At 51.3% G+C, this 19748-nt stretch overlaps 1 protein-coding gene across 1 annotated transcript in view; it reads right to left on the reverse strand.

The window, feature by feature from the left end:
• The window catches only part of RASAL1 (RAS protein activator like 1), a 36740-nt gene extending 17768 nt beyond the window's left edge, over positions 1-18972 (reverse strand). The window contains exons 1-8 of the mRNA XM_030821446.1: positions 18669-18972; positions 14137-14193; positions 11338-11451; positions 11085-11146; positions 4843-4972; positions 2698-2779; positions 2464-2595; positions 421-509 (exon numbers count right to left, since the gene is read on the reverse strand). Coding sequence (XP_030677306.1) covers positions 421-509; positions 2464-2595; positions 2698-2779; positions 4843-4972; positions 11085-11146; positions 11338-11451; positions 14137-14193; positions 18669-18733 — 731 coding nt within the window. The 5' untranslated portion in view covers positions 18734-18972. The remainder of the gene's footprint in view (positions 1-420; positions 510-2463; positions 2596-2697; positions 2780-4842; positions 4973-11084; positions 11147-11337; positions 11452-14136; positions 14194-18668) is intronic.
• Between the last annotated feature and the right edge of the window lie 776 nt (positions 18973-19748).

Raw genomic sequence — 19748 nt, forward strand, 5'->3', positions numbered from 1 at the left:
AGTGTAGATGATTGTTGACAGTGTGAACAAGCATGGACAGGTGTGAATAGGTGTGGCCAGTATAAACAGTTGTGAACTGATATTGATGGGTGTAAACAGGACAGGCAAGTGGAGATGGTATAAACAAGTGTGTTCAAGAATGAACAGTATGGACAGGTGTGGAAGGACCTAAAGTTCTGAATATACATCAAGTGTGAACCAACATGTTTGCACATGAACAGGTGAACGGGTGTAAAGTGAACTCATGTGGACTTATGTAAACACCTCGAGAGACATTCCATAGCCAGTTGTTAAATGGATGAATGCATGAATGAAGTGGCATAGTGATAATGAGTGGGCTGGCATGGGCTCTGCCCACACGCTGTGGATGTTGCCCGACATGGCTCCAGCCTGGCCCCCTCCCTCCGCACCCACATTTACCCAGAATCTTCCTCAGCTCTGGGAAAGGGCAGGAGGCGGAACCAGCCATTAGGTGGCTTCTGCTGGAGGGTCTTCGGAGAGAACTCCACCTTTTGGGAGAGACACACAGACCCTCAGCCCGGCCCTGGCCTGCCCTGCCTGGCTCAGTTCTCACCTAGCCCTGGAAGAACAGACTGCCCACCCACAGAGGGGCAGAATGGCTTGCCAGGGGCCCCCTCCTTCTCTCCTACAAGTCCCAAATTATTAGCTGCTGCCAGGACACCGAGGGCTTCTGAGGGCCTCTCAGGGACACTTAATTTACAGTTGAGGAAACTGAGGCTCAGAGACGTGGAGTGATTTGCCCAAGGTCACACAGCTGCTAGAGATAGCATGTCTGGATTGAGTGTATTTTCAGCTCTGTTTAGGGACATAAATTTCATCTATCAAAAGGCATAAGGACAGCCCTGGAGGGACCCAAACCCCACCCTCTCTCTCTTTTTAAATAACTTTATAGAGATGTAATTCACATCCTAAACAATTCACCTTTTAAAAGTGTACAATTCAATGATTTTTAGTATATTCACAGAGTTACCGCAATTAGTTGTGCCGCTGATTCCAGAACATTGTCTATGAGCCCTAAAGAGCCTGTACTCATTACCAGTCACTTCGTGCCCCCCAGCGCCTGGCAACCACTAATCTATTTTCTGTGTCGGTAGATTTGCCTATTCTAGACATTTCGTATAAATGGAATCATATGTGTTCTGCAGGGGCTGGCTTTTTCCACTTAGTGTAACGGTTCATCCATGTGCCAGTATGGTAAGTCCTGACTCATAATGTATAAGGAAATCAGATGTACCATGAGCTAATTACTATAAACAAGAATGAAGGCTGGGTGGGTAGCTCATGCCTGTAATCCCAGCACTTTGGGAGGATGAGGTGGGCAGATCACTTGAGGTCAGTTCAAGACCAGCCTGACCAACATGATGAAACCCCGTCTCTATTAAAAATACAAAAATTACTCGGATGTAGTGGTGTGCACCTGTAATCCCGGCTACTTGGGAGGCTGAGGCAAAATAATTGCTTGAACCCAGGAGGTGGAGGTTGCAGTGAGCTGAGTTTGTGCCACTGCACTCCAGCCTGGGCAATAGAGGGAGATTCCTTCTAAAAAATAAAAATAAAAAAATAAACAAGAGTTAAGCTCCTACAGCATACAGTATGTCATTTTGCTTGAGGCTGTAGTTTCCAAGAACCTATGGATGACATTAAATGAGGACTTACTGTACTTCATTTCTTTTTATGGCTGAATAATATTCCATTGTATCGATAGGCCACATTTTTTTTATCTATAATGGACACTTGAGTTTTTTCCATTTTGGGCTGTTATGACTAATGCTGCTATGAACAGTAATGTCAGAGTTTTTGTGTGAACATAAGTTTTCATTTCTTTGGGGTATGTACCTAAGAGTGGAATTGCTAGGTCATAGAGTAGCTCTATCTTTAACTATTTGAGGAACTGCCAGGCTGTCTCCAAAGACAGGGAAACCAAGAGAAAGAACCTGAGCCCAGGACTTCCAGGAGTAGGAGTTAAGGGCGTAGGTCTGGAGTCAAAGAGATCTGAACTCAAATCCTGGCTCTGCCCTTTCTTAGCCATATGACCTTGAAAAAGCCACTTAGCCTCTCTGAGCCTCAATGTCCCCGTCTGTAAAATGGGGATAGCAACAGTCCCAGCCTCATAGGGTGGCCATGAAGGTTAAGTAACGAGGCTCTGTGGGAGGGACACTCAGCACAGGGCCAGCACATAGTCATCTGTCATACTCTCATCCCAGAATGAGAATCTGGCCCATCCTGTGATCTTGGGTAGGTTCCTGTGCCTTTGACACCCTCAGTTTCCTCACCTGTACAACAGAGCAAAGAAACTGCATCACTCAGGCCTTACCAGGGGAACCTGATGAGGCAGCTGCACTTCCACCCTTCTGAGAGCCAGGAGGCTCAGCCCGTCTCATCTTCCTTCCCCCTTGGAGGCACGGGGAAGCCGTGGAGGGTGTTGCAGGGAATGAGGCTCACCATGCCCAAGAAGTCGTTCTTGCCCACCATGTCCCAGTCCCAGAGCTCCACCCGCAGCGGGGACGGGGCACCTGGCATCTCCCGCAGCTCCAGCACTTCATCCCAGTGTGGGAAGCGAGTCTTCTTGATGGTCTGAGGGCGAAGGAAGTGGTCTGTGAGTGGGAGAACTGATGGGGACCCCTGCCCCACCACCAAATGCCCCACTCCTTCCTGGTTTCATTCCCCACCACTCACTGAGGTCTCCAAGCTCTGGCTGCCCCAAAACACACGTGCAAATGGGTCAGATGTGCCAGAGATGTCTCTGGGAGCCAGGTCCCTGGGAACAGATGGGGAAAGGAGTGAGGGAACACGGCACCCAAGTTGGGCCTTGGAAAGGCTGTTAAGAGTAGATCATTCCAATGTCGCTGGTTTCCAAGGCAACAAACTGTTCCATGTAGGGGTCCAGCTAGGGACACCACTAACCATGCCCGTCCAAACCCAGTATCTTCCTGTCACCACCCTATGGGCAGGCACTTGTATATCCCTATTTTTCAGATGAGGAAACTGAGGCACCAAAAGGTCATATCCTACGTCACAAAGCCCAGCAAGTAGAAGTGCAGCAGGGAGGGGGAAGAGAGAGCCTCAGATTCTCTGGAGTCCCCAGATGGGAAACTTGATGCAAAGGTTCAAAGCCTGGCTTTGCCCTCATTGGCTAGGGGACACTAGGGAAAGTCACTTCCCCTCTCTAAGTCTTCATTTCCTCACCTGGAAAATGGGAGTAATAACAGACCAACCTCATAGAGCCGAGGGTTAGATTGGATGATGTGTGTAAAGGGCCTAGCATAACACCTGGCAGGTGGTGGGTGCTTGGTTCATTTATTCATTCAACAAACACCCATGCCCACACCTTGTCTAGGACCCAAGAGAAGGCATGAGGCAGGGACTCCTTGCCATTGGTTGCCATGACAACCCAAAAGTCTTACTCCAGGCAGCTTCCCCATCCCTCCTTCTTGACGTTTCCCAAACCCAGGAACACACCACCACCCCACCCCCACACCAGGGGCTGCTTCCTTCTTCCTCCTGCTCCCTTCCCACCCCTGCACAGCATCCAAAGCCTTCTTCGGTTTCCTAGGAGCTGGCCCAGTTGCTAAGCGACAGCAATCAGTCCCTCTCATGCCTGCAAGGATCCTGCACAGCCTTGTGGCTGAGGAAGGGGCCATAGGCTCAAGGAATACCAGGAGCCTCTGCCCCCTGCTGAGTCCCTCAGCCTGTCACCTGCCTCCCTGGTTCTCCCTCAAACAGACTCTAGGAAGCCCCAGCTGAGGCCAAGCCTGGAAGCAAAAATCTGGAGGTGGTGGGAGAGGCTCAGAGAGGGCAAGGAAGGGCTTTGTGGTCACACAGCAAGCTAGAAATTGGGAGTCCTCCCCAATCTGGGCAGGGATTTTCCTAAAAGTGAGAGCTGGGGAGGTGAAAAAAAGGCAGAAAAACAGGATGAGAGAGGAGTGGGGGAAGGGTGGAGGTATTTGAGGGAGCAAAATGACAGAGAGGTGAGGAAGGGAAAAGGGGATGGCCATGACAAGTAGGCAAGAGGGAAGATGGGTGTCTCATGAGCTGGTGCCCCTAGAGGGCCACCTGTGGGTTTTCCTGGTCTTGCATCCATCTTCCATCTGATTTTTCTTTGGGACAGGACCTATCTCCTCACTACCCCCCTCTCACATGACTTAGTGGGGGCCAATCCCCCCTCCGCTCCAGTAATGGGCTTGTGACTCAGGCCTGACCCATTATTCAATGTAATTGGTTCAGAGATAGGCATGTGCCCTAGCTTGAGCCAGTAAAAATTAATCCCAGGACATTGGTTGGAAATGGTAGGAAATAGAAGTGTTTTTTTTCTGTTGGAGTGGCTGAGCTGGCAGTGTGCCAGCCTGGAGTTGCTAGGGCCATCTCTCACCTAGGGAGAGGCTGCCTAAGAATGAAGCTAACACAGAGACCAGCAGAGCTAAAAGACAGATTCCTAATGTCATCGTTTGAACACCTGGACCCAGCCATGCCTGAAGCTACATGTCAGTCATATAAGCCAATAAAGTAGCTCTTTTGCTTAAGCCAGTATGAATTGGGTATTTGTCAGTTACAATTTAATGACTACACCTCCACACTCACCTGTCACCTGTCATCCTGAGTGTCTGGTCTGTTGCTGCTAGTCCCTGGGGACTCAACAGGCTTTTGCCCCCAGGAACTTACAACCCAGTGAGCTTGGACCATTTGTCAACACAGGGAACCTGACTGCCAGCCCAGAAGAGCCCCAGGAGTGAGGAGGTCCCAAACGCCAGGCAGCAGGTGAGACCCAGGGGACTCCTGCTCATTCTCAGACCACCCTCCCCACCACCTCCACCTTAAGCATACCTGGCCTGAAGCACATGGCAGCGAAGGCAGCGGCCCCGCCCATCCTCCAGCATCTGCACTGACAGGCAGATCTCACCCTGCACTTCTGCATCCGGGTCCACTCGGCTCAAGTTAATCCAGCTGTCAATCCCTGGAGGGCACAGGCACTAACATTTATGAAGCGCCTACCATGTACTGGGCATTGTGTTAACTTAAAAATTCAATTAACATTATTTTCTTTTCTTTTTTCTTTTTTTTTTTTTTTTTTTTTGAGACAGTGTCTGGTTCTGTTGCCCAGGCTGGACTGCAGTAGCACGATCTTGGCTCACTGAAACCTCTGCCTCCTGGGCTCAAGCGATTCTCCTGCCTCATCCTCCCGACCAACTGGGACTTTAGGCGTGCACCACCATGCCTGGATAATTTTTGTGTTGTTTTGTAAAGATGGGGTTTCACTATGTTGCCCAGGCTGGTCTCAAACTCCTGAGATCAAGCGATCCACCCACCTCGGCCTCCCAAAGTGCTGGGATTACAGGCATGAGCCACTACGTCCTGCCTCAATTAAAATTAAAAACGTGTTAAGACCCTGGCTTCTGATATAGGTGCTGTAATTATCCCCATTTTCAGATGAGGAAAATGAGGCACAAGGAGGAAGAGTTTTGTCCATGGTCTCACAGCTAGCAAATGGCGGAGCTGGAATTTGAATGCAGGCAGTATAGTTAGTTCTAGGGCCAATGCTCGCAGCCATGTGCCATCACACACTTCACCCTGGTACAGAAAGAACTTCATCATGTAATCCCAAAATACTTTCCCCTCAAAAAAATCTTGGACATTTCTCCCCTCTGTATTTCTCTCAACGCTTTGAAGATATTGTTCCACTGAATTTTAGCTTTCCATCACCAGGCTGGAGTGCCGTGGCACAATCTCAGCTCACTGCAGCCTCAGCCTCCCAGGCTTAAGCGATCCTCCTGCCTCAGCCTCCCCAGTAACTTGGACTACAGATGTATACCACCACAGCCAGCTAATTTTTTGTGTTTTTTGTAGAGACGAGGTTTTGCCATGTTGCCCAGGCTGGTCTCGAACTCCTGAACTCAAGCCATCTGCCTGCCTTGGCCTCCCAAAGTTCTGGGATTACAGGCAGAAGCCACCATGCCCAGCCTTTTCTATCTATTATAATTCTAAGGACTATGTCTCTGATGCACTGCAGTTTTATCACAATGTGTCTAGATACAGATTTTTTAAAATCCTGCTTAGTAGGGATTGTGCTGCTTCTATTTATGGAATCATATCCGTCCTTTAGTTCTGCAACATTCTAGATGATTGATTTTTTAAAATTATTTCCTCTTCCCAATTTTTGTTATAATTTTTGCCTGTCTCTAATTTTTTAAATTCTATCCTTCTGGAACTCCAATTAAATAAATGTTAAACCTCCACAGTTATTTTCCATGTCTCTGAATTTCTATTTTATTTTTTTCTCCTTTTCCTCTGAAACTAATTCTGAATAATTTCTCTAGACCTTTCTTCCAGTTCACTAAATCTCCCTTTAACTATGAATAATCTGATGTTTCACTCAACCACTCCATTTTTTATTTCGACAATTATACTTACCTCTAAAAGTTTTATTTGGTTCTTTTTTAACATCTGTCTGTGTAATTACCTGTAATTTATTGCTGTTATTGCAGACCTTTCTTGTGATTACGTCTTTTGTTTCTTTAAATCTGATTCTTTTTAAAAATCCTGTATATTATAATTACAGAATCTAAAGTCTTCGTGGGCCTAAATCAGATGATTATTGTTTCTGCTGACTATTGCCCATGGTGTCTCATTTCCTTGTGTGTTTGCTGATCTTTGATTGTGAAGTCGTGTTTGTTTGATCTTACTCTGGAAAACCTAAGTGAACATGCTTATCCCTAGAGAGGAGCAGGAGTTGGTTATTCTGGGACCCCTTGAGGGTCTCAGCCTAATGGAGAATTCTCATGTTGAGTAACATCCACCCTGCCCCTAGTCCAAGTTTTAGTCTCTTTGTTGAGTGTAGAATTGATACTGACGTTTGCTTTCAGGGAAATCCTTCACGATCTCCTTGCTTTTTGTTTACCATTCCCCGTTAGATTTTAGCTAATGGTTTTTGTTTTTGTTTAGATGGAGTCTCACTCTGTCACCCAAGCTGGAGTGCAATGGCACAATCTCAGCTCACTGCAAACTCCACCTCCCAGGTTCAAGCAATTCTCATGTGTCAGCCTCTCAAGTAGCAAGGATTACAGGCACCTGCCACCATGCCCGTCTAATTTTTGTATTTTCAGTAGAGAGGGTTTTCACCATGTTGACCAGGCTGGTCTCGAACTCCTGACCTCAAGCGATCCGTCAGCCTCGGCCTCCCAAAGTGCTGGGATTACACACGTGAGCCATCCCACCCAGCCTCATGATTTGAGATGGAAAAAATACTGAGGGATTTCCCATTCTATAAAGAAGTTTGGCCTGGCATGGTGGCTCACACCTGTAATCCCAAAACTTTGGGAAGCCGAGGCGAGCTGATCACCTGAGGTCAGGAGTTTGAGACCAGCTTGGCCAACATGGCAAAACCCTGTCTCTACGAAAATACAAAAAAAGTTAGACAGGTGTGCTGGTGCACGCCTGCAATCCCAGCTACTCCAGAGGGTGAGGCATGAGAATTGCTTGAAACTGGAAGGCAGAGGTTGCAGTGATCCGAGATCATGCCACTACACTCCAGCCTGGGTGATAGAGCGAGACTCTGTCTCAAAAAAAAAAAAAAAAGTTACCGCAAGTCCAGCAATGTATTAGGAATCCTATTTAATCCAGGATCTCACTATTGTGTAACAGGAGAGCGCTTTTGAGGATTGAGTCCCTCCAGCTGCTGAAAGTAGACGTCTCATCTCACATCTCTCTATCTCCACTGCTGCCTCCACATTTCTGCTGCATGCATGCAGACGCATGGACACGTTCCTTCTTTTCTTGCTGCCTGTTCTGTGAGAATGTGTTCTGTTTTCCTATCTAAGTCCACAAGTTCCTGGAAGCCAGGCCTCATACTTCACTCATTTAATTTCACTCCCCTGGGAGGATGTTTGAGGTACACTGGGTACAGCTCAGTGGGCAGATTAAGAGCACAGATTTTGGAGGTTGACACAACTTGGGTTGGACTCCGATTTCTGCACCTTCTAGAAGGGGGAGGTCACCTCCCCTCTCTATGCCTCTGTATATTGGAGATCATTCTGGTGGACACTTCACTGGCATGTTGAGAAGTAAAGTGCTTAGCACCATGCCTGGCATATAGTAAGCCCTCATGAAATAGGATTATAATGATGATCAGCACATAGTAGGTTTTTAACTAATTCCCACTGAGGGAAATAATGCATTATTCAATAAATGGTATTGAGACAATTAACAGTCATGTAGACAAAAAGTAATAAAGTTTAATCCTTACTACATACCTTGTATCTAGGTAAATTCCAAATAGATCAAAGACTTAAATGTGTTTTTTGTTTAATGCAATAAGTGGCCAGGCATGGTGGCTCACACCTGTAATCCCAGCAACTTGTGGGGCCGAGGCAGGAGGATTGCTTGAGGCCAGGAGTTCAAGATCAGCCTGGCCAACATAGTGAGAACTTGTCTCTATGAAAAAAAAAAAAAATACACATATATATGTGTGTGTGTGTGTGTAATACATTAATGTTAGAAGGAATTATGTTTTAAAATGTTTCTCTTAATCTTAGAGTTGAGAAGTTCTTTTTAGGTCTAACAGAAAATTCAGAACCAAAAGAAAAATATGAGATTAAATATAGAAAAAGAAATTTTATACATGAAAAAATTATAGGCAAAGTCAAAACATAAGAGACAAACAGAGAAAAAATATTGCAGCTAATTTGACAAAGAATTAACTCCCCCGATATGTAAAGAGCTCCTACAAATCAATAAGAAAAGGCAAACAACCTAGTGGCGGGGAAATTCATGTATAATATGAGTAGACAATAAATGGAAGAGAAAATAAAGTGATTCTTCAAAACTGTATATAAAAAAGGCTCATGGAGAAGTGGAAAATAAACCTATGCTGACGCAATATTTCACCTATCAGATACACAATCAAAAAGTTCGATAACTGGCTGGTCTGAGTGTGGTGGTGTTTACAACTAATTGATCACAAAAAATTTGATAACTGTTTGAGAGAGTGTGGGGTGAGTGGATTGTTACCTCTTCCATGGAGGGTGATTTAGCAACAACTATCAAGTATGCAAATGTGTGCATTCTTTAATTCACCTCTAGGAATTTATCTGACTGATGGATATAACTTATATATGTGTGAAATTTTATTTGTACAGGCTAGTTATTGTAGCATTGCTTGAACCAGGGAAAGACTATGAACTCCCTAGATGCCATCAGTAGGGAACTAGCCAAATAAACAATGGTAAAGCCACACAATGGAGCACCATGATGCCATCCCAAACGAAGAATGAGGAAACTCTGAGAGCACTGTTATAGAAAGATCTCAGAGATACTTAGTGAAGTAAAAAGGCAAGGTACAGGCCGGGTGCAGTGGCTCATGCCTGTAATCCCAGCACTTTGGGAGGCTGAGGCAGATGGATCACTCGAAGTCAAGAGTTTGAGACCAGCCCGGCCAACATGGTGAAACCCCGTCTCTACTAAAAATACAAAAATTAGCCGGGTGTGGTGGCAGACCCCTGTAATCCCAGTTACTCAGGAGGCTGAGGCAGGAGAATTGCTTGAGCTCGGGAGGCAGAGGTAGCAGTGAGTTGAGATTATGCCATTGCACTCCAGCCTGGGCGACAGAGCAAGACTCCGTCTCAAAAATAAATAAATTAATTAATTAAAAAAACTTTAAAGGCAAGATACACAGCAGAGTGTAAAAGGCTGCAATTTGTATAAGCACAGAAAAGCACAATATTAAGAGCACAGACTCAGCTTGGCGCAGTGGCTCACACCCGTTATCCCAGCACTTTGGGAGGCCAAGGCAAGTGGATCACTCGAGGCCAAGAGTTCAAGACCAGCATGGTTTCACATGGTGAAACACTGCCTCCACAAAAAATACAAAAATTAGCCAGGTGTGGTGGTGCACGCCTGTAGTCCCAGCTACTTGGGAGGTTGAGTTGGGAGAATCACTTGAGCCCGGGAGGTTGAGGCTGCAGTGAGCCAAGATTGCACCACTTCACGACAGCCTAGGTGACAGAATGAGACACTGTCTCTCTTTCACACACACACACACACACACACACACACAAAGCACAGACTCTGGAACTAGACAACTTTGTTTCAAATCCTGGCTGCCTCACTTAATAATGTGATCTTGAGCAAGTCATTTAACCTTCTGTGCCTCAGTTTATTCACCTATAAAGTGGGCATTAATAATTAGAGCACCTACCTCTCAGGGTTATGATGAACCTACATCACTGTCAGAATAATATTTTTAAATATATTTATTATATATAAATGGTTATATGTTTATATTTATATATACAGTATATAAATGTTTGCTGCTCTTACTATTTTTAAATTATTTTTAGTAGCAATGGGGTCTCCCTATGTTTTCCAGGCTGCTCACGGACTCCTGGGCTCAAGCGATCCTCCTGCCTCTGCCTCTGCCTCCCAAGGTGCTGGGATTACAGGTGTGAGACACCACGCCCAGCCTGCTCTTACTACTGTTACTTGCTTATATATGTTTAAAATATTTCTAGAAGGACATACAAGAAACTGACAATGTCAGGAAGGGAACAGAGTAGCTGGGGTGCTTATCATAAAATCTGAATATTGAACTAGGCAAACAAATTAACTGCTCAAAAACTAAAGACAAGGCTGAGCATAGTGGCTCACACTTGTACTCCTAAGACTTTGGGAGGCCAAGTTGGGAGGATTGCTTGAGCCCAGGAGTTCGAGACCAGCTTGGGCAACATAGCAAGACTCCGTGTCTACAGGATATTTCTGAAAAAATTAGCTGGGTGTGGTGGTGTGCACCCGTAATCCCAGCTACTCTGGAAGCTGAGATGGGAGGATCGCTTGAGCCCAGAGGTTCAAGATTGCAGTGAGCTATGATAGCACCACTGCACTCCAGCCTGGGTGACAGAGCAAGACCTCGTCTCTAACAACAACAATTAAAAGCAAACAAAAAATAAAGACAAAAGCAACAGGAGAAATAAGTTTCCACTGAAGGCTCTGTGCTTCACCATGCCACGTGCTATGCCCCTGCAAATGCCCACCCCAGGCATGGCCCCCTCCTCCCTCTGCCCATGCCCCTCACCCACCTCGGGGGTCGGCTGTAATCGCCTCCCTGCTCAGCGAGATCTTGCCGATGATGTCGTCGTGCCTGCAGGAAGGCGGGCACGTGAGGGTCTGAGTCAGGGGCCCCTTTGCCCCGCCTCAAGAGAAGTGGGGGCAGGTGTCAAGGTCTGGGTGGGAGGGCACGCCCTCGTGGGGTGTGGACCCACATCCCCTCTCCCCTCAGGTGCCCAGCCTTGGGTCCCTAACCCACACATTCCACTTTCCCCAGCCACAAACCCGACGGTGTCCTCATCCAGCACGTAGAAGGCCAGCTGGTGGAAATCCAGAGGCAGGTGCACCGTGTACTCCTCCCCCCAGAAGGGGCCCAGGCTCCTCCAGACAGTAGCTGTCCTGCGAAAGGAGGTGCAGGGGGCTCGAGGTCCTCGGGCCACACAGAAGGCAGACACCTGGAGACCCAGACACACACACACACACACCACACACACGGGAAACCAGACACACACACACTCAGAGACCCCCCACACAAACCCGGCTAGAGGCCCAGACACGCACACACACCCAAGGACAGCCACTCCAAGATCCTAGATACGTACTCACCCAGGGACACTGGAGCATGTATGAATCCAGGCATAGAAACACACACAGACCCCAACACATATACCCAGAGTATCAGACATACACCAGAGATCTCAACACACACACACACAGAGGCACATACACAAAACACACACATGATCCTACACACCCACATACAGGGCCCCAATACACAACTAAGGTCCCAGATACACAGAGGCCAACAGACACGCATAGCGACCCACGGAAACATATGTGCAGATACACACACACGGATTCACACTGAGACAGAGTTGCTCACAGATACACCAAGGAGGCCAGAGACAGAGACACATTGACACATAAGCAGATACACATATGCACCCTCAGAAAGTCCTAAAAACATGTACCTTTGTGTTTGGAAATACAGACACCAGACACATGCAGATAGACACATAGAAAACAGACACATTCATGAAAATAGACATATGTCGGGAACACAGAGACACACTCGGAGATCCAGAGACACACTCTCACACACTTACAATGATTCAAGGCAGGTACACATAGAGACACACACACACGGTCATACAAACACACAGTCACCGACACACACACACACACACACACACACACAATTCCATTCATTCATTTGTTCATTCGTTTACTCCATAAACATTCACTTGGACTATGGGCCCAGCCTGTGCTGGGCTCCAGGGATCAGAGGAAGAGGTGTCAGGGCTGCTTACCCCACAGACCCCCCTTTCACAAGCAGGCGCTGTCTCCCAGCAATTAGGACATCGTGGGAGAAGTCCTGGGACTGGGGTTAGCTCAATGGCCTCTGGTTGGGTCTTGGGGGTAGGGTCGGAGGGGATCAGGGAAGGCTTCCTGTAGGAGCTAGTCAGGCAAAGTGGGGAGAGACAATGAGGACAAGGACAAATATTCCAGAAGGCTGGAACAGCACGGGCAAAGGCCCTGTGGCAGGAATGAGTTTGGTGAGCTGAAGGAATAGGAAGGTGCCTGGTGGGAATGGGGGAGGGAGAGGGGCCAGGAGACAGGGGGTGAGCAGGGGACAGAGCACTCAGGGCTTTGAAGCACACGGTGAGCAGGAGGGAGGCACAGGAGGGATGGGGACCAAGATAAGCCCAGAAACAGGTGCACACACACAGCATCTCTGCCCTGACACCCCTGCAGGGGTACTTCCCTTTACCCAGCAGAGAACAAAGATTCTACTTTGCCCAGTAAAGACACACCCACATTTGTGAATGCAAAGTTTGGTTCTCATACCTGTTGCTCCCTTCCTCCCTCCTTTCACCACACTGTGCCCTAAGAAAGAGTGCACGTGCGCGCACACCCCCCCCACACACACACACCACCTTCTTCCTCCAGCCCAGTGGTACCAACCTCAGATGAACCCCCAGTGCTTCCTCCCAAATACCCTCTTCCCCCAACCTGACCTTTCCCCAGCCAAAGGTCTTCTGAACATTCCCCAGCTCCTGAGCTGAAAGGCTTCTTACAGCCCAGAGAGGGAGAGACAGCAGCCTGGGGTCACACAGAAAATCAATCTGTGGGTCTGGGGTGGTGTCAGGGAATGTAGCAAGGGGCCAGCATGAGCACAGGGAGGACAGTGGAGGGGAGTCAGTGGAGGGGGGAGCTGCAGCTGACCCTCCCCCAGGCAGGCTCCCCACCCCCAGCTCTGAGCCCATCTGGACCAGAATAGGAGCATCCTGAATCCTGCTGTCTCCATAGGAACCAGGGCCTCAGCCACCCACCAGCCCACCCACCCCCATCAGGCCTGCGGGGATTGAGAGCTGTCCCTCGGCCTGCGGGGGTGGGAGCCAAGCAGGGCCCAGCCTGATATCCCCCTGCGAGACTCACTGACACCCCAAACATCCTCACACCTTCACGTGTGTCCACACTGGCGCCTGTGTGACCAAATCGGCTGGCATTGGTGTTCACATGTGTGTGCAGGGCAGCCATGTGCACGTGCGTGTACATGCACACTACACTGGTACACACACGTGAGCCTGTGCCCTACACACCCACAAGGACATACACACGTGGTCACAGGCACTCACACTAGCCCCGCAACATCCCCCACCCCCTGCAACTCACAAGCAGGCCCAGCTGGGCGGGTGCACACACAGACACACATGCACACTCCCACGCACACAGACATCCCCAGTGCCCGCAGCACCCGGCAGGCCCGGAACCAGCCAGTCCAGCCAAGCGTGAGATGCCTGCCCCCAGAGAGGCCACTGTAGGAGGCACAGGCTGGCAGCGCTGAGTCAGCCCCAGGGAGCCAGCAGGGACAGCATTAGGTCCAGAGGCGGAAGGCAGGGCTGGTCGGGGAGAGGAGCTGGCAGTCCCAGCTGGACACAAACCACCCACCTTCAGGCCCATGAGTCCCCCGCAGGGTAAGCACTCCTTTAAATGTGAATTCTTGGTCCCAGATTCCCCAGGTCTAGAAGGACATCCCTCCCTTCCTCCTCTCCCCCCAGGCCTGGTGTCGCCACCCCTCACCTGGCCACCACCTCGTCATCCACTTTCACTAGGCAGTAGGGGTCGCTGCTCCCAGACCTGCAGAAGGAGGGAGTTCAGGGAGGAAGCGGGTTGAGAGGGCAGCCATGGGTGGAGGGTCCCAGTCATGACACAGCAGGGGAGTCGGAGGCACAGACAGAGAAGGGGACTTGCCCAGGGCCACATAGCAAGTCCAGCTCAGAAGTAGAACCTCAGGGGACCAGCAGGAGATGTCACAGCTGCCCAGGCCACCACATCTGTGCACTCTGGGCTTCCACCCATAGAAATAGAACAGGGAGGCCTGAGGCCAGCAGGTTCAGAGTCCTGGCCTTGAAAAGCCCAATGCAGAGGCCCAGAGCGTGTATGTGTGTGTGTGTGGGGGTGGGGGGGGGGCCGGTCTTGAATGCCTGGCTTCACCACCCTCTGGCTGTGCCATCCCAGCGAGTCCCCTTCCCTCTCTGGGCCTCAGTTTCTCTGCTCTATAAATCAGGTGTGATGCTCACATACACCTCCTAGGGGGCTGGAGGAACTCAAATGCTGGGCTGGATCATGGTCTGGCCCCCAGCTTTCCCCTGCAGGGGCTTTAATGCTGTGTCCCCAGCTTTTCATTTCAATGAGAGCTTCCCTGGGGAGGGGACTCCCCATTCCTCAGCCCTCCATGGGGACAGACTCAGCGGACCCTCCCTACAGGCAAAGACCAGGGAACTCAGGCTTCAAAATCAACCCTCAAAATCTCTTAAGATGTGCTGCACTCCCTTAAGTAGCTATGAGTCATCTGCCAATTCAGGCCAGCTGCATCCCCCCTTCATAATAACAGTCACCAGCAAATCCCAAGCTGTCTAACAGGCCCCTCACTTCCTCCTCCATCCCATCATACAGGCCTTCTTTGTCTTTCATCAGGCCCCGGGCCAGCCTCAGGGCCTTTGCACCTGCTGTTCCTTCTGTCTAAGACACTTTAGCCCTAATACTGCCATGGCTGGTTCCTTCCTGCCATTCAAGTCTCAGTCCAAAGTCACCTCCTCGAGAGGCTGTCCCTGGCCACCACTGTCCTGTATAAAATGACCTCCACCTAAAATCCTCTTCTTTCTTCTTCTTCTTTTTTTTTTGAGACAGAGTCTCACCGTATCACCCAGGCTGGAGTGCAGTGGCGCGATCTTGGTTCACTGCAATCTCTGCCTCCCAAGTTCAAGCGATTCTCCTGCCTCAGCCTCCCGAGTAGCTGGGATTACAGGCGCACACCACCACGCCAGGCTAATTTTTTGTATTTCTGGTGGAGACAGGGTTTCACCATGCTGGCCAGGCTGGACTCCAACTCCTGGCCTCCTGTAATCCACCCGCCTCGGCCTCCCAAAGTGCTGGGATTGCAGGTGTGAGCCACCACGGCCAGCCTCCCTTATTTCTCTATGCATTTAGTATTTGTCTCCCCACCTCCCTGCCACTTCCAAACTGTGAACTCCCTAGGGAGAGTCTGTGACCCCCCCCTTCCCCACCCCCAGCCCCCACATCTGGCATGCATTTGGCCCTCCAGAGCTATTTCTGAATGACTGGGTTTATGGAGTGCTGTCTCTGGAGCAGGGAGTAACAGTGGAGATACGACTGGACCCAGGTTTGTGGACTCACACTCGCATTCTGAAACCAATGCCCCCTCTACCTATCCAGATGGCCCTCTCCCTCGATGCCCCAGCACCACTCCCTTGATCTCTGCCACCTTCTCTCTGTCCAGTTTGTATAGATCCACAAATGCCTCCGGGATTCCAGGAAAGAGAGACGTTGGCGCTAAGAGTTGCCTCCAACCTGAACTTATCTTGCTGGATGAGCCCTTCCCTGTGCCTCAGTTTCCCTCTCTGGACTCCTTCCCTTATCCCCCTCTGGCTGGACACTCCAATGCCTCCATTTCCCTACCTGGCTTCTATCCCTGAACACTTTAGACAGGTGACAGACAGTGTCTTCATGTTCCTCTGTGGGTCCTACCTCTGAATCCCCTTCTGTGGAGTGCCCCAAGCCTCAGTTTCCCCTTCTGGCTCCATCCCAAATCCATTGGACTGGGTAACCCCAGGAGCCTCAGTTTCCCCATTTGGGCTTCACCCTCAGACACCTGTGGCTGGTAATGCCCTGTGTCTCACGTTCCCTCCCTGGGTTCTCCACCCCTAAGCTTCCTTTATGCAGGCACCCATCCCTTATTTTCCCCAACTGCAGATGTGGGGTCAGATGGGCTGGGATCCCACTAGCGGAGGGCTGGGAGACACACCCCCTCCTGCAGACCCAGCCTGACCTCCAGGCCCTCCTGGGAGCCGAGCTCAGCACTAGTCAGCTGCAGGGCTCTGACGCATGAGGGCCTTATCAGACTCCTATCAGGGAGGGCAACAGTGGCAAGAGGGGGTGGCTGCTTCCAGACCCCTGATCTCTCCAGACTTGTGGCCTCTCCCACGGCCCCTGACTCAGCTCAGTCTTGGGAAAGCAGGCCCCTCAGCCATAGCCTGCCCAGTCTGGTTTGGGCATGGAGTAGTCAGAGTTCAAATCGCAGCTGGGTGTCCCTAGGCAAGTGACTTTGCCTCTCTGGTCCTCAGTTTCCCCATTTGTAAAATAACAGATGCCAATAGGACTATATGAAGTGTTAATCACAGGGCCTGTCCATACTAAGCCCTCAGTGACTGACTGCTACTATTTCTAATAGTAAAAACTCTAAAATTACCTGAAGAGGCCTCCTCCCGGGCCAGAAGGGACCCCCTTCAAACCTGGCAATGCTTTAGGCAGAGTCTGGGCCCTTTCGCTTAGGAGAAGAGGGAAAGAACACACCCCACCTAAGGGCTCCCATGGCATGGAGCTCTCAGCAGCCTCCAGGAAGAGCCCCTTTGAAGAAGGGTGCTGATGGCTAGGGAAACTGAGGCAGGATGACTGGACCCCCCCCCAGCTGGGGCTAAGTGACTCCTCCCCACACTTGCTCTAGGGCATGACCTATTTCATAGCTCACTGGCCCAGGAACTGGGGGCAGAAGTTTGGCCAAGAGCTGCAGGAACCAGGCATGACTCAAGTCCCTTCTCCAGAGAAGCAGCAGGTTACCGTGAGCCAGTGTCCAGGTGCAGGGGCGACACCCATCGCCCCCTCATGACTTCTCACCCAGGGCTGGCGGAGGGGCCAGAACTCAGTGAGTGAGAACCCCGTTTCTGGAAAGGACTCCTTTCACCACCTAGCAGCTGCCAGGCCCCCAGCCTGGCCTCAATGCCCTAATAGTGTAGGCCGTCTCATTCCCAGGGGCTCTGAGGGGACATCTCAGAAAGAGGCTGGTGGGGGGGCTTGTCCAGTCACTGAACTGTCAGAGCACACACTCTGCTTCTCATTCAGGGTGTGTATATTTGGAGTAGCCAATGAGGATGAAAGGTGGCAAAAATTGCTCTCAACAGCTGCCCCCTTGACGCAGCTGCAGTGTTTTGGGGGTTGGGAGTGTCATAAAGTCAGGCAGGAAAGTCCTCTCTGGGAGCCCACACCTCGGGGAATCAGCGCAGAGCTAAGACCGAACCTCGACACAGGCGAAGGCTCCCAATCCATGCTCCTGCTCACCTGGGCCACAGGGGAACTCCTAACAGGTCTTCCACCCTCCCAGCTGGATGGGAGACCCCAGGCAACCAGACCGGGACTCCAGTCCAGAGCTCTCATTGCCCAAATGGGAAACCAAGGCCCAGAGAGAAGCAGGTTCAAGGACACACAGCAAATGTCCTCCAGAGTATCCCACACCTGTCACAGGTGCTGAGGCCCTCAGAGCCCCTTCTGGGCACTAGGCCAAGCAGGAGGGCAAACCCGTCCCCCACATTCTGCTGATTCAGCAGCTGCTGACTCAGCCCTGGGGGAAGCACAGCTTGGGACTGGTAGTGAAGGGAGCCGTAGGGTCCCCCAGTCCCATTGCACCTGGCTGGGGAAGGGGTCACAGCAAGGAATTGGCTCTTCAAGCAGCTCAGCACCCAGGGAAGGCCCACACGAGGCTGGGAGCCACAAGACTGGGGATCTCAGGGCTTGGGGTCAAAAGGACCCTGGAGGGCCACCTGGTGACACTCTGCAAACCTAAGCACCAGATCCACACAGGATGTTGGGGATCATCTGATCCCAGGCCCTCCAAGGGTCCTCCCCAGGGTTCCCTTGCTAGGCCCCCACCCAGGCCTGGAGGAGCCACCTCCAACATCTGCCTAGACTAAGGAAGAGACCCCCCCCCTTTGTCCCCTCCCAGATCTGACAGAATATGGCCCTCTAATCCCCTCTTCAGCTCTGGACGACCCCCTTTAGTACATCCCGGGAACAAAGACACCCCCTCCCCTGCCCGGGGGTGAGGCGAGGCATCTGCTAAGTCTAGGCGCCCCCCTCCCACCGGGACAGCCATGGGCATGGGGCCTCTCGCCCCTTTAAAGCGAATCTGCCCCAAGACCAGTCTTAGACAAGAACCCCTCGCCCTCCTGCCAACCCACCCTGGCACGCGGAAAGGGCGACGTCGGCCCCACCCCAGGCCTTGCGCGCCCCTCACCCCGAAGCGCCCTAGGAGTACTCACACGTCCTTGGCAGGCAGCGCGCGGCCCTCCACCACGCGAACACTCAGGGAGCTGCTCTTGGCCATGGCGCCTAGCCACAAACTTTCCAGGCAGAAGGGCGCTCAGGTTCCGAGGCTGGACCAGGGGACGTCTACATGTCACCTGCTTCAAGCCTGGCGCCCAGTGGTCCCAGTGCCGCCTGTCAGAGACCCGGGTAGCTGGACGGGAGATTTCCGAAAGAGGAGAAGGTGTAGGTGCCCGGGGAGGGAGCGCCCGTCCGGACTCTACAGGTAGGAACCGTGCTCCGAGCAGGAGAAGCGCGCAGGGGGCGCAGCGAGATCTTGCCTAGGCGTCTGGAGCTCCTGGCAAGCGGGCTGGGCGGGCAGGGGGCGGGAGGGGCGGCCCAGGGACCTCCCCCCAATCCCGCCTCCAATGGGGTCCCCCGCCTGACCCCGGGCCCCCTCGCGCGCCCTCTACCGGCACCCCAGTCATGCGCGCCAGAGCGCACGGCGGCGGAGACAAGGGTGCACCGCCAGGTGGGGAGGGGCCCCCGTCCTGATGGGCGTGGCCGCTGGCTCCTGGTGAGTTGGCATTGGGCTTAAAAGACATGGTCTGTGCCCCCGCCTGTCCCTCATCCAACATATTCACACCTCTCCGCCCCCACCCCTCCTTGCCTACCATGCAGGCACCTGCCTCCTCTCTCCAACCTCCGCGCCCCCGGTCCAGGAGCAAGTATTAGTGGTGGGTGGGAGGCGTCGCCAGAGAGAGGGTCGCATGTTCCCTGGGGGTCAGTTCAGAGTCAAGGGAGGGGCCTTGAACATCCCCTTCCATCTCGTTCTAGTTTCCAGTTAAACACAGAACCCAGACTCTGCTCTAACGTCACGGGCTGGCACTGCGGGGGAGGAAGCCGCGGCCGGATGGGGGAGGGGAAGGCTTGAAGATAACCACTACAGCGATGATAAAAAGTCATCTACGGTTGTTTGAACACTTCGTGGGTGCCAGGCACTGTTCTAAGCGCTTTACTGGGATTAGCTCATTTTTGTCTTCAGATGTGCACTACACACTACTGCCCTATTACCCCATTACCCGCAGATTATGGAC

The sequence above is a fragment of the Nomascus leucogenys genome, chromosome 10 (genome assembly GCF_006542625.1).
Source record: "Nomascus leucogenys isolate Asia chromosome 10, Asia_NLE_v1, whole genome shotgun sequence".
Classification (NCBI taxonomy): domain Eukaryota; kingdom Metazoa; phylum Chordata; class Mammalia; order Primates; family Hylobatidae; genus Nomascus; species Nomascus leucogenys.